The sequence below is a fragment of the Schistocerca gregaria genome, chromosome 5 (assembly GCF_023897955.1).
Source record: "Schistocerca gregaria isolate iqSchGreg1 chromosome 5, iqSchGreg1.2, whole genome shotgun sequence".
Classification (NCBI taxonomy): Eukaryota; Metazoa; Arthropoda; class Insecta; order Orthoptera; family Acrididae; genus Schistocerca; species Schistocerca gregaria.
In genome coordinates this window covers 502143660-502156973 of record NC_064924.1, presented here as the reverse complement: position 1 = coordinate 502156973, position 13314 = coordinate 502143660, and the positions used below count along the sequence as shown (strand labels likewise).

The 13314-nt window shown below is 39.6% G+C and overlaps 1 protein-coding gene across 1 annotated transcript in view; it reads left to right on the top strand.

Moving 5' to 3' along the window:
- Nucleotides 1-2152, top strand: part of LOC126271954 (aromatic-L-amino-acid decarboxylase-like) — a 205268-nt gene extending 203116 nt beyond the window's left edge. The window contains exon 12 of the mRNA XM_049974392.1: nucleotides 255-2152. Coding sequence (XP_049830349.1) covers nucleotides 255-485 — 231 coding nt within the window. The 3' untranslated portion in view covers nucleotides 486-2152. The remainder of the gene's footprint in view (nucleotides 1-254) is intronic.
- Nucleotides 2153-13314: the final 11162 nt, after the last annotated feature.

The window sequence follows — 13314 nt, the reverse complement described above, 5'->3', positions numbered from 1 at the left end:
CAGTCTTAATTCTTTTTTTCTGTCTGTGGAATCAAAACATTAATAAAATGTTGATAAACTTGCATTGATCTCAATAAAGTCTGTGTTGAAAAGTGATAACATGTTTCCTTCTGTAGTAAAAAGTTGTTTAGGTTATTTAATGACTTTGTATATAGACGTTGTACAAAGCAGTTACATACAGCTAATTATTTTCTTGTAAAATTACTTTGTTTTGTGTCAACATTATATTATTTAATGAAAATTTGTTTCTTCAGGGTCCTGATGAACTGACCAGAGACTTAGTTGCACAGCTAACAGCACGAAGGAACATTTACTTGATTGCAGCAACTGTCAATGAACAGATTGCAGCACGATTTGTTGTATGTAGTACTGTGACAGAAGAGAAGGACATTGTAAAATCATGGCAGGAAATTTTGTATGTTGCAAATAAGATACTGGACTCCAATGTTGATGATATGAGTGTTAAAATTGTAGAAAAGGTTTAAAATATATTTGAAACATATGTGGGCCATGTATTTTACAACAGACTGTATACCATGAAATATGTATAAAATTTTTAGCTTTAATGCACTGTGTGTTTCACATACTGCACCATCACAAAAAATAAAATGAAACAAAATAAAAAATAACAAAAGCATAAAAGGCCTCATACAGCAAGTATTGTAAGATGTCGCATACTGTTAATATATAAATCATTGACGAGAAGAATTTTTTACACAAAATGTTTTCTTGGTTAAACACTGCTACAATCTCTCTCTCTCTCTCTCTCTCTCTCTCTCTCTCTCTCTCTCTCTCTCTCTCTCTCTCTCTCTCTCTCTCTCTCTCTCTCTCGCTACACTTTTGGAAACTCCTATTACACATGCAGCAAGAAACTGAGGGCCACTATAAATTCAAAGGAAAATTAACTTACCTGCTTATAACTTAATAGCATATACAGTCCAGATGCACTCAATGAAAAAAGGGATGCTGATCACTGGTAAGACAGTGGCAGATTTTAGGGAATGTGGTGTTGTTTTCAGTGAGTGCAATACTACCTCTAAATTTTAAAACATATGTTTAAATAATTATTTTTACTATTTCCCCAAACAATTAACTTAATGCAGCACTAGGTAACTATTATGGAAACACTGAATCATTACAGGCAATCACAAAAAGCTCATCCATGAGATAGCCAGAATGAGTAATGACCCACAAATACTTTCATATCATAAATATTTCTGAAACATGAATATAAGTTGTATAAATTCCAAGAACATGCTCATAGCTGTCCATTTGAAAACTGACAGCTAAGACAATAAAATGAAATCAGCACTGAATATTGTAGAAAAGACAGGAAGGAGACCATGAAAGATGACACTGTTGCTGTTAAATGGAATTAGACTCTTATAACGGACAGTTCATGTGGCGCAGGTATTACAAATAACTTAAAAATTAGCAAGAAAAATTGTGTAAGCAGTTGCAAGGTGACAGGAAATGAGAATATCAAAAATGCAATACAGATGTGATGTAATGAAATTGAAATTTCTCTCATCCTCATGTAAAATAAAGAAAATCACAAGATGCTCAAAGGCAAAAGTTTATATGAGGCTGCTGATACTGCTAAGCTATTAAAATGTTCTAGTCTTATAATGTGTAATGTTCTTAGTCACATGACTAATACATAATTAATTCAGGATATTTTTCCAAACAGGTTAATATATGTCACTGTATGCTTCTATAAAATAAAGTTGGAGAGGTACAAATACGTATCAGACAGTCTATTTTCTGACATCACTTTCCAAAATCTTTGAGAGAATAGTGTACCCGAGAATTGACCCCCAGTTGCACCAATATGACAAGCTTACCCTGTCACACTTTGACTTTCAAGAGAAACGCTTTTGTGGAACAGATGTTTGTACATTCACTGAGATTATAGTAAAATATTAACTGATAAAAAGTATTACTAGTTGTGTTCTTCTAGAATTTGCAGAAGGTATTTAATTGTGTAATTCATCATATTTTATTTTATATTTTATGGAATAAATGGTTCAGAACACAAATGTTTTATTCATATTCAAGTGTATTGTATCACTCCAAGCAAAAGACATACTTTGTTATTGTTCCACAATTTTTTGCCACTTTGACTGCAATAAACTGATTTCACTGATGTTCATCCTTGGCATGCCATTGTAGAAGGTGTCACAAATTCAGTTTAGTAGTAAAATCCATGCAGACTGCATGTTTATATTTATATATGCCGGTATTTAAGGTGACTTCAAGGTTTTCCTTTGTCTGAGACTCCAGGTCCCAGATAAATCTGATTCAAAATTCTAGATTATAATATGTTATTGTTTATGTATTTTTTGCTTAATCTTTCATCATTTGTGTCAAGGGTTTTATGCATCATGATACTGTGTAATTTAAAATATTTGTGAGAATAGTGAAAAATACATACTATATCGTGAATTGTAAACCAAATTTGTGCTTTTTAAGCAATGGAAAGTCCAGTTTGGCTTGTCAACAATATTCTGAAAAGAATAGACTGCAACTCACTGTATAAGATGGCACATTGAAAAGCACAATGAAAAGCCTTTTATGCACTGAGTTTTTGGCAAAGGCCTTTGTCAGAAAACAAACAACACACATACATTCACACTAGAAAGCATACAACATGCATGCATGACTGCTTTCTCCAGCTGCTGTGGCCAGAATACAACTGTCATGTATAACAAAAACAGCAGCCCAGAATGCAGTGGGAAAGGAGAGTAATAGCAGGCTGGGAGTGAGCAGAGGTGGGGAAGTAAAGAATGTTATCTGGTGGCACTTGCAGGGACTAGATAACAACAGGACACGGCTGTGAGGCACAGTGTTGGGAGGCTGTGTGGGAGGGTGGAGGAGCAGTGGTAACAGGAGCAGAAATAGAGAGGAGCAGGAGAGGGGACGAGATTGGTGGGTAAGTCGGCAGACAGCTAAGCACAATGAGGGTGAGTGGACATGAATTAAGAGGAGGTGATAGAACAGACAGAATGGAAACAGTTGAGTGGAGGATGTGGGGACAGTAGGTTACCATAGGTTGTGGCTGGGATAATTTTGGAGGTGGAAAATGTGTTGCAAGGATAACTCCAATCCGCTGAAATGTGGCCAAGGGCAAAGTGGACCATACTGTGGCATCAGCAATCAGCTTTTATGAACTGTGGACATGGTAATTCTCTGTACAACACCTTCTCTGCTCCTGAAAAAATCCTAGTCTCAATATATAGTAACCTAGTGCAACCACATGCTCCACTTAAAGTTTCCTCCCCATCTGTGCTATCACCTCATCCTAATCCATGTCCCCTCACCCTCATTGTGTGCTGCTCTCTGCTATGCAACCACTGATTTTTTTCTCTTCTCTGCTCCTCTCCTTTTCAGCTCCCCATCACCTGCTCCCACCTTCACAGCTTCACAATGACGCATCTGGTAGCCATGTCCTGCTTTCATCTGGCCCCTGCATGCTCTGCTAAACAGCACTCTTCTTTCTGCCTCACCTGTATGTTGCCATCACCCCCCTAACTGCCTGCCTCCCCTACTCTGGATTGCTGCTTTCATTGTCACGCATGCATGAGGCATGCCTACTTGTGTGAATGTGTGTGTGTTTTGCTTTCTAAAGAAGGCCTTGACCACAAGCTCAGTGTTTAACAGTCTTTTCATTGTGCCTGACAACATGTCATCTTTACAGTTTGTGCTTTTAAGAAACTTGTGGCAACTGTATCCTCAAAAACAACTGTTCCTTAATTACATTGTGTTCTTGTATGATAAGAGGCATATTTTTGAGAATTTTTGTACAGTTATGAGTATTGTGCAAACTATATTCCATAGGAAACTGTAACCTACAGCTATGCATTCTGTAAATTTTGAAAGTAATGTCTTGTCAGCAAATTTATTCCCCACTGCCAGTACCGTTCTAAGCCACAGTATGTGTTAGTTACTGTTCATTAGCTGTGATGGCTGTCAAGTGACTGGAAGGTGTTGAGAATGGTTGTAGTGAGCAAAATGTCTAGAGTCATGTACCAGGGATACAAAAAGCACCTCAAATCTATAATCTCCACTGGATTCTGACATCTCTACAGAAAATACCAGTTCCACCACCGCAGTTGTCTGCAAGTATCCTGTCAGTGGTAGGTCTACAGGTCCTGTCCAGAGGAGGCAGGGACCGACATAAACTCAGTGTATTACAGCCATCCCCTTAACCACAAGTCTGAGGCGCTGTTTTCCACTAGAACTGAAACTGAGTCAGTAAGACTTGCTTAACTTGTTGAGAAGCCTACTGTGACCTGGGTCAAGGGACAAGCAAGCACAAAATGGTAGGGGTCTGTTAAATCAGCATTTCAGAGTTACAGTAAATAATGGTACCCCTTAGGGAAACAGCTGTAAAGGATGGGGATAATGACCTTTGCACTCTGCATGTATGCTTGGAGGTCTCATTCAACCTGTTGTTCAGTCTGTTGTGGTATCCACTGAGAGACCAAGATGCAACGAAATATAGACGGTGCTCCCCATTTTGAACAAATGATGCCTCTTGTCAGGGATCAAAGTCGTACTTCAACCTTCCAGTGGCTGTTAGATAGGGTTGAGATGACCAGCCTTGCTCATAATATCAGTGGACCTCAGAACAGCAGTATTGACCCCAGAACCTATCAGGGCCCATTGGCCCTGAATTCTGTAGATGTCTTGCACATCATGACTTAAGTTTTTGTGGGAAGTTAAGTTATGACTTCCTGTAATTATGCTATAAGGTTTGAGTTTTGGAGGGTCCCCCTAATGGACCAGGGCTGCAACAGAGGCTGCTACATATGTGGCTCACTGTACATTAATTACACATCAGTTTTTTTTTTTTTTTTTTTTTTTTTTTTTTTTTTTTTTTTTTTTTTTACAAGATGGTGAAGCTGAACAGCTAAAATCCTAGTGATCAAACCCTAAAGCATTGCAACAAAGTCCCAAAGCGTGCGTGCGCACACACACACACACACACACACACACACACACACACACACACACACACACACACACACACACACACACACACACACAGAGTCTCTGGCTGCTGAGTCCGCACTGTGAGCAGTAGTGCATGATGGAAGACACAACCAGATGGTGGGGGCAAGAAGGAGGCTAGGGTGGGGAGGAGGAGGATAGCAGGGTAGGGGTGTGGGACAGAAAGTGCTGCTTGTGAGAGCATAATGGAACAAGGTGGAGAGAGTGTGGGGCGGCTAGGTGCAGTCGGGAGGGCAATGGAGGTTTAGTGGAAAAGGAGAGAGGTAAAAAGACTGTAGGTGCATTGGTGGAATAGAAAACTGTTTAGTGCTGGAATGAGCACAGTGAAGGGGCAAGAAAGTAAGGACAAAAGACTAATGAAAGTTGAGGCCAGGAGGGTTACAGGGATGTAGGATATATTGCACGAAGAGTTCACACATGTGCATTTCAGAAAAGCTAGTATTTGTGGAAAGGATCCACATGGCACAGGCTGTGAAGCAGTCACTGAACTGTAGAATTTTGTGCTGCCCAACATGCTCCGAAATGAGGTGGTCCAGTTGTTTCTTGGTCACAGTTTGTCGGTGGGCATTCATGTGGACAGACAGCTTGTTGGTTGTCATGCCTACGTAGTATGCAGCAGAATGGCTGTAGTCTAACTTGTAGATCACATGACTGGTTTCGCAGGTAACCCTGCCTTTCATGGGACAGGTGATACTTGTGACCGAACTGGAGTAGGTGATGGTGGGATGATGTATGGGATAGGTGTTGCATCTAGGTCTATTACAGGGATATGAGCCATGAGGCAAGGGGTTGGGAGCAGGAGTTATGTAGGGATGGATGGGGATATTGTGTAGGTTCGGTGGGCAGCAGAATACCACTCTGGGAGGGGTGGGAAGGATAGCAGTTAGAACATTCCTCATTTTGGAGCATGAAAAGAGGTAGTAAAAACTTTGACGGAGAATGTGATTCATTTGATCCAGTCCTGGGTGGTACTGAGTCAAGACGGGAATGATCCTCTGTGATCAGGTGGTGGGACTTTGGGAGAAGATGGGTGACTGGAGAAATAAGGCACAGGAGATCTGTTTTTGTACAAGATTGGGAGGGTAATTACAGTCTGTGAGGGCCTCTGTGAGACCCTGGGTATATTTCAAGAAGGACTGCTCATCTCTACAGATGCAGTGGCCATGGCTGGGTAGGCTGAATGGAAGGGATTTTTTGGTATGGAATTGGTGGCAGCAATCAAAGTAGAGGTTTTGAGCATGTTCGATACATGTGGTATGCACAGAGGTACTGATGGAACCATCTCTGAGGTGAAGGTCAACATCTAGGAAGGTGGCTTTTTGGGTTGAGTAGGAGCAGGTGAACTGAATGGGGTAGAAGGTGATGAGGTTCTGGGGGAATGTGGATAGGGTGTCCTCACCCTCAATCCAGGTTGTGAAGATGCCATCAGTGAATCTGAACCAAATGAGGGGTTTGAGATTGTGGGTGTTAAGGAAGAATTCCTGTAGATGGCCCATGAATGGGTTATCATAGAATGGTGCCATTCAAGTGCCCATAGCTGTACACCAAATTTGTTTATAGGTAATGCCTCCAAAGAAAAAATAATGGTGTGTGAAGATATTGTTGGTCAGGGTGATTAGGAAGGATGTTGTAGGTTTGGAGCCCATTGGCCATTGCAAAAGGCAGTAAGGCCATGGGCATTAGGGATGTTAGTGTAAAGAGAGGTGACATCAATAATGAGGAGCAGAGCACCACGTGGTAAAGAAACAGGAATTGTGGAGAGTCAATGGAGCAAATGATATCTTTTATATAGGAGGGTAAGCTGTGGGTAATAGACTGAAGGTGTTGGTCTATGAGAGCAGAGCCCCCCCCACCGCTACCCTGGTATCCCTTCCTCTTCGCACCCCAGTGCCAACACCCAGTTGCATCTCCCATTACTTGCGGCTGCTTGCAGTGTGGCCACAGCAGCCAGAAACTGCAGTCACGTGTGTGTGAACTGCATTTGCATGAGTAGCTGTGTGTATGTTTTAGCTCTGACAAAGACCTTGTTGGCCGAAAGCTCATTTTCTGACAGTCTTTTTGTTGTGCCTATCTGCAACTCAGCATCTCCCCTATATGGTGAGTAGCAACTATCCTTTTCATGATATTGTTACATTCCATCCTGGATTTTCCATTGTTGGAAGGTTAGGATAATAGAAAATGGTTGTGGTGTATTCATCCCAGTAGATAAGGACTAAAATCCAACAAAATAGAAATGGAAGTTGCAGATAAAATTGTTTGGACAAGGCTCAGTAGTGGGCATAAATTAGTGACTGGGTCTTTCTGTAGACCAGCAGACTCCCTCTCCCCTTCCCCAATATAACTGAAGACATTGATATAGTTTTCCTAATCATATCGCCATCACTGGAGAAGGCTTTCATCATCCAATAATTAGGTGGCATAATTTCAGTTTTGTAAGTGGTGAGCATGACAAGTCACTCTTTAAAGCAGTTCAGATGCATTCTCTGAAATTTACATACAACAGATAGTCCAGGACCCCTCATAATGGAAATGTATTAGACCATATGACAACAAGTAGCTTTGACTTCTTTGAAGATGTCCTACTAAAACTAATATCAGTTGCTTTGAGACTAAAGTACAAACAGGAAGATTTCCATGTCTGTTAAGTTGGATAAAAATGTGTTCGTGTCACATCCAGGATCTTCCATGGTATACAACCACTGTAAAGAAACAGCAACTTCTGCCTAATAGGTGTAAAACAAAGCATGAGATTACATGTAGAGGGAATCGGTCAAGATGGCAGTGTGTAAAGCCTTCACTGACTATCGCAGCAGAAAGATCTCTCACAAGACCTAAAGAAGTTTCAGTCATAGGTAAACACTCTTAGCTGCAACAGAGTTAATGTCGACACACTCATTGATCACACAGGAATTGAAATGAGCAAAAGTAAAATTGTTGAGTTCCATTTTCAAATTTTCCTTTACTAAGGAAGTATACATGTAGTGCTATGGTTTACTTCACACTCTACTGCACCTATCTCTGACCATGAGAAACAGTTACCATTAAACCAGGCTCCAGGGCTTAATGGGATTCCTTTCACAATCTGTTCAGAGTTTGCAGCTGAATTATATTGCAATTATAATAACTTTGTGGTTGACGTTTCAGTGAGTCAAGTAGTAGAGCATGTGCATTGGCCAATCACAGCTGTTTCTTGGGTTCCATGTGCTTGCTGTGTTGCCGGTTCTTCTGGCACAAGCATAGCCTTGCCGACTGATTTAGGCTCCACAGGGTGGAGGCAGACCAGGTGAGGCAGGTTGCATGAGGTACATTTTTTTGTGCACCTGGCTATCGATCACATGAACACATAGTATGTTGTGTACCTGCTGGCAACTCCACTCCCCACCACAGTCATCTATAAGTCATTATCATTTTAGTTGAAATACAGCTACCATTTAATCATCATATACCACAGGTTCCTTGAACAAAAGACTATGAAAAAACTTGTAAAAAGGAACAAGCACATTGTAGTGATCCTTGCCATTCATGGAAGGGCATGTATCACATACATCAAAAATAGAATTCAGGGTAATGATGTGCATGATTGCAATTAGTTTATAAACACTGGGCCACATACTGTGGGAAAGTATAACTCAACAGGTGCAGAGTGTACCTACTAGAGAGCATTTGTAATCTCCATGGAGCAACAAGGAATGAAGAAGGAGCTCTGGTACCATGGAAGACCTCTGGCACCAAGGAAAATGAATATGATGTATATAAGCAATTGTTATATACTATTCACAGACACATTGATGAGAGGTCTTTGAGAGAGTAAGATTAGTTGGTTTTGGGAGTAGTAACTTCCCACGTGATAGGCAACCATCTATGAAAGTTTGTGACAAAATACATAGTTAATTGGAACCAATATACACTTTATTTAACTAGAGAAGCAGTGTTTCCTTTTATAGCCACTGCACTTACAGAAATCTGCACAGAAGAAAGAAGTTTGTTGCTGAGGAAGAACAGGACCCAGCATAGCTGGACCCTGAGCTAAATCACAAGAGATGCAATGTTGAATCTCACACCAATTTGACAAAGGAGAGTTAAGGTGATGGTGGTGTAGCTGCATGGAGTAATAGATGTAGAACAGACATTGCTCAAGCAGTCAAAACATCACCACACAAGCCAAATACAACAGTCATCAGCCATTAAAAAACACTCCACATGGTGACCATATGATTATAAGTGGAATGTGGCAGGTAAAAACAGATTGAATGGTAGAAATTCCATAATAAATCAGCAAACCAAAGAAGTGTTGCCAATGGAAACAGGGATCATAAACAACAACGTTGATACACATGGGCCAAGAACATCCACCTAAACTGATGAAACACGCAGCCTTAGGTGATCCATGAAGAGCCAGCACCCAGCTAGTGACATCCGGCCAGCATGCAGCTGTCAACAACAGATCCTTTACCAGTGCACAGTCTACACCCCCATGGCACCAGCATGTGGTCTAAACCACTGCATCATCACCATGCATTCATCAGTGACTAGACCATTATCAGCACTCAATATGACTACTGTGAGCTACACCAGAATTTCAGTTCAAAATTATTTTCATGGGTATAGTGCAGTGACTCAGTAATATTTGTATGTTTTTTTTTTTCTTGTTTATGCCAGTGATAACAAGGAAAATGTCAACAGAGGTTAATATGAAAATATTACTATAAAAACTGGAAGACATACAGAGATAGCCAAATGAAAAGCTTCCACAATCAATTGAATAATCCAATGGAAATTTTTCAAAGCTCAATAATAGATTCATACCAGTAACAGACAGTCAAGGTAAATTTCAAGAGGGTATTAATGATAAGTTTGTGCAACTATGTCAAGACTTAGGAAACCAGATTAAAGACACTCATGAGCAAGTAATGGAAAACCACAAGAAACTGTGCCAAGAATTAGAAACTCAGATTTAAGATACTCATGAATCATTAGAGGCACATTTAGTATAGAAGCTAGATCAAAGATTCAGTGTGTTAAGAGAAGGGGTACACACTGAAATCATGAAACAATGTGACATAGTTCAGGGAGAGATACATGAACATATTAAAGATATGCATATGGACATACATAATATACATAACTTTGGATAAACAGAATGTAAGTTGGTAAAAGATCAGATATCAGATGTGCAAACACACGTAAAAATTTTAGAACAGAGAAGTGACAATGGTGATTCTGTATACTCACATGAGATACATTCAGTTTTGGAGAAAAAAAGATTAGAAATTTCAGGAGACTTCACACACTTTAGGAAATGGGCAGCTTTCCAGGTTGAAAATCACTAACACCACCAATGAGTTTAAAAGCCTATGGGATGAACTGGCAAAAATGAGAAAGGATTAACAGAAAGTCAAGCTAACAGTATATCTTTTGATGCAAAAACACTATTAGAGGAATTATGGGTGGAAAGCAGAATGAACTTCTATAAGCATTTTCCAAAGTTTAAACCAGATGGGGAAGTACATCCAATGTACTTCCTGTGAGTGTTTTCCAGGTCATTACCACAAAAGTGGGAAGACTCTATAAAGATAGATTTAGTTTTGAGTTATTAGCAATGGGAGTTTTGGAGGGAGGAAAATAGACTGCAGAACTCATGGCGGAATAGTGGGAGAAAGCTGGAGTTTCATGATGGATGCAGCCTCAAGATGAGATGAAGTGAAGTGAAGTGAAAGGGGAGAAGTACTGAAGTACTCAATAAAGTAGTAGAAAAGGAGGGTGAGGTACTTCAGATTGGGAGTTATGGGTAAGTAATCCCCAAAGAAGGGAACTTATGCCATGTTCAGGCTGACCCATGGATGTGTGGACCTTAACCACTCTATGGGTAAGTTATCTCTGGAGAAAGAAACTTATGCCAGATTCAGATGGACACCCCAACCAATTTAGAGGAAAGGAGAAGTACATCACACCAACTGGGCCTATGAAATAAGAGGCAAAGAATATAGAGTCCCCTGAAAGATAGTCTTCAAGAGGGGAGAAATACTTAAGGGTAAAATTCATGAAGAAAAGGAATAAGGACCCTGCCTAAGGGAGCATCTCCTCCAAACTTGAGAGGAAATTGAGAAAGTAAATTTAGCTAACTCTGTAGTTTACCACAAGTATTTAAGTCTTTGTGTAATCTGATATTTGATCTTAAAATTGTGTACAGCACTACTTCTTCCAAAGACAAGAATACAAATTAATTAATAGGAAAAGATCTGAAATGCCCTGAAAGAAAGCAATGTAATTATGGTTCACTCGATGTCACTTTGCTAGTTAAAGTAGAGAAGCTATAAAATATAAAACAACAGAGTTAATAAAAAGTCTAATTAGAGGATTTGTATATTTTTATTATTTGATGATTAAGTTTTTTATCACATCTTTTCTTTTAGTGGAGGGATATGTTTGATCCTTGTTGTTCATGTAATGGCATGTATCATGTAGATCATATATAGAACTCAGAGTGAAGAGGTATGTGATTGGAATTATTTTGTAAACATCAGGCCACATCCTGTGGGAAAGTATTACTTGACAGGTGCGAAGTCTGCCTGCTGGAGAGCATTTGTGATCTCCATGGAGCAAGGTAGATCAAAGGAGCACAGGTACCATGGAAGACCTCTGTCACCCAGGAATTGTTGTTATGTACTATTCACAGACATGTTAATGAGAGTTTTTGCAACTAAAATTAATTGGTTCTGGGAGTAGTAACTTCCCATGTAATGTGTAACAGTTTATGAAAGTTTGTGACAATATACAGAGTTAATTGCAGCCAATCTACACTTTATTTAAGTATAGAAGCAGTGTTTCATTTTATAGCCACTTCATTCATAGAAATCTGCATGAAAGAAACAGTTAATGGCGAGGAAGAACAGGGCATAGCAGTGTTGGACCCTGAGATAAGCCACAAGAGTTGCAAGGTTTAGTCTCTACACCAGTCTGATAAGGAAGTGTCTAGGTAGCAGTGTTACATGTGGCTGCATGGAGTGTCAGGGCTAAAACAGACATTGCTCAGGCAGTCAAAACATCACCACACAAGCTGAATACAACAGTCATCATCCATTAATAACCACTCAAACATCACTATACAAGAAGGGTAATAGAACTGATGCTTAATATGACCATCCAGTTTCACTGATGTCCATCTGCTGTAGAATACTACAACATATTCCTAATTAAAACATAATGAGGTTTCTTGGACAGAATGACCTCCTCCACGCCAATCAACATGGATTCCTCATGTGACATTCTGGAAACTGTGTATCAAGTCTGTTGTGTTCTGCCCACTTGTGTAATATAGGGGTGCCTAAGGAACCTGCTTTCTTGAATTGCTAGACAACAATTCAAGCTATCATATTAATAAAATTTATTACAATAAGATAAATGACAATACCTAACTTTGCATATTCACAAAGTTGAGTCACAAGCAAATGGTGAAATGCAAATAATGAATGTCCTTCAGTACATACAATTCCAATACAAGGAAAACAATACAGTTCATAAGTTAATGCTGCAGTATTCATAGGACAACTGATATTCAACTTGAGCCGTGGCTAGGTTGTGTGGCGTTTATCTTCTCTTCATGTAGAGGCCACTCCTGTCTCGGTGTCTTCCTAGAGAGGGGTCCACCAGCGTACTATTGGCTGATGTCTTCTCACACTTTGTTGTAATGTTCCTGGCGGACGTACCAGCGCTTAATGTTATGCTGGAACAAAGGCGATCAGTAGTTCCTGACTTTCAAGAACCACTGGACTTGGTATCAAACCAATGTTTAGTAACAAAACTTTTATTTATGGTGTGTCGAGCAAAATTTGACTAGATCAAAGATTTCTTGGTATGGAAAACACAGCACATTATCTAGAATGGAGAAACATGGAGAGATGTAGAAGTAACTTAAGGGATCCCTCAGGGAAGTGTGTTGGGACACTTGTTGTTCATGTTGTATATCAATGACCTGACAGCCAATACTGATAGTAGTCTCAGACTTTTCATAGATGTTGCAGTTGTCTATAACAAAGTATTATCTAAAAAAGCTGCACAAATATCCAGTCATATTATGATAAAATTTCAACTTGGTTTAAAATTACAGAACTGTAGAAATTATGTACTAAACAAAATGAAAAGAACTAATATCCTGTGATTATACTATCAATGACTCACAGTAATGATCACTCAAAGCATACAAATATCAGGGTGTAACAGTTTATGGGAGTATGTAGAGGAATGACCACATAGTCTCAGTCATAGGTAACTTAGGTGGCAGAATTTGGTTCTTTGCCAAGA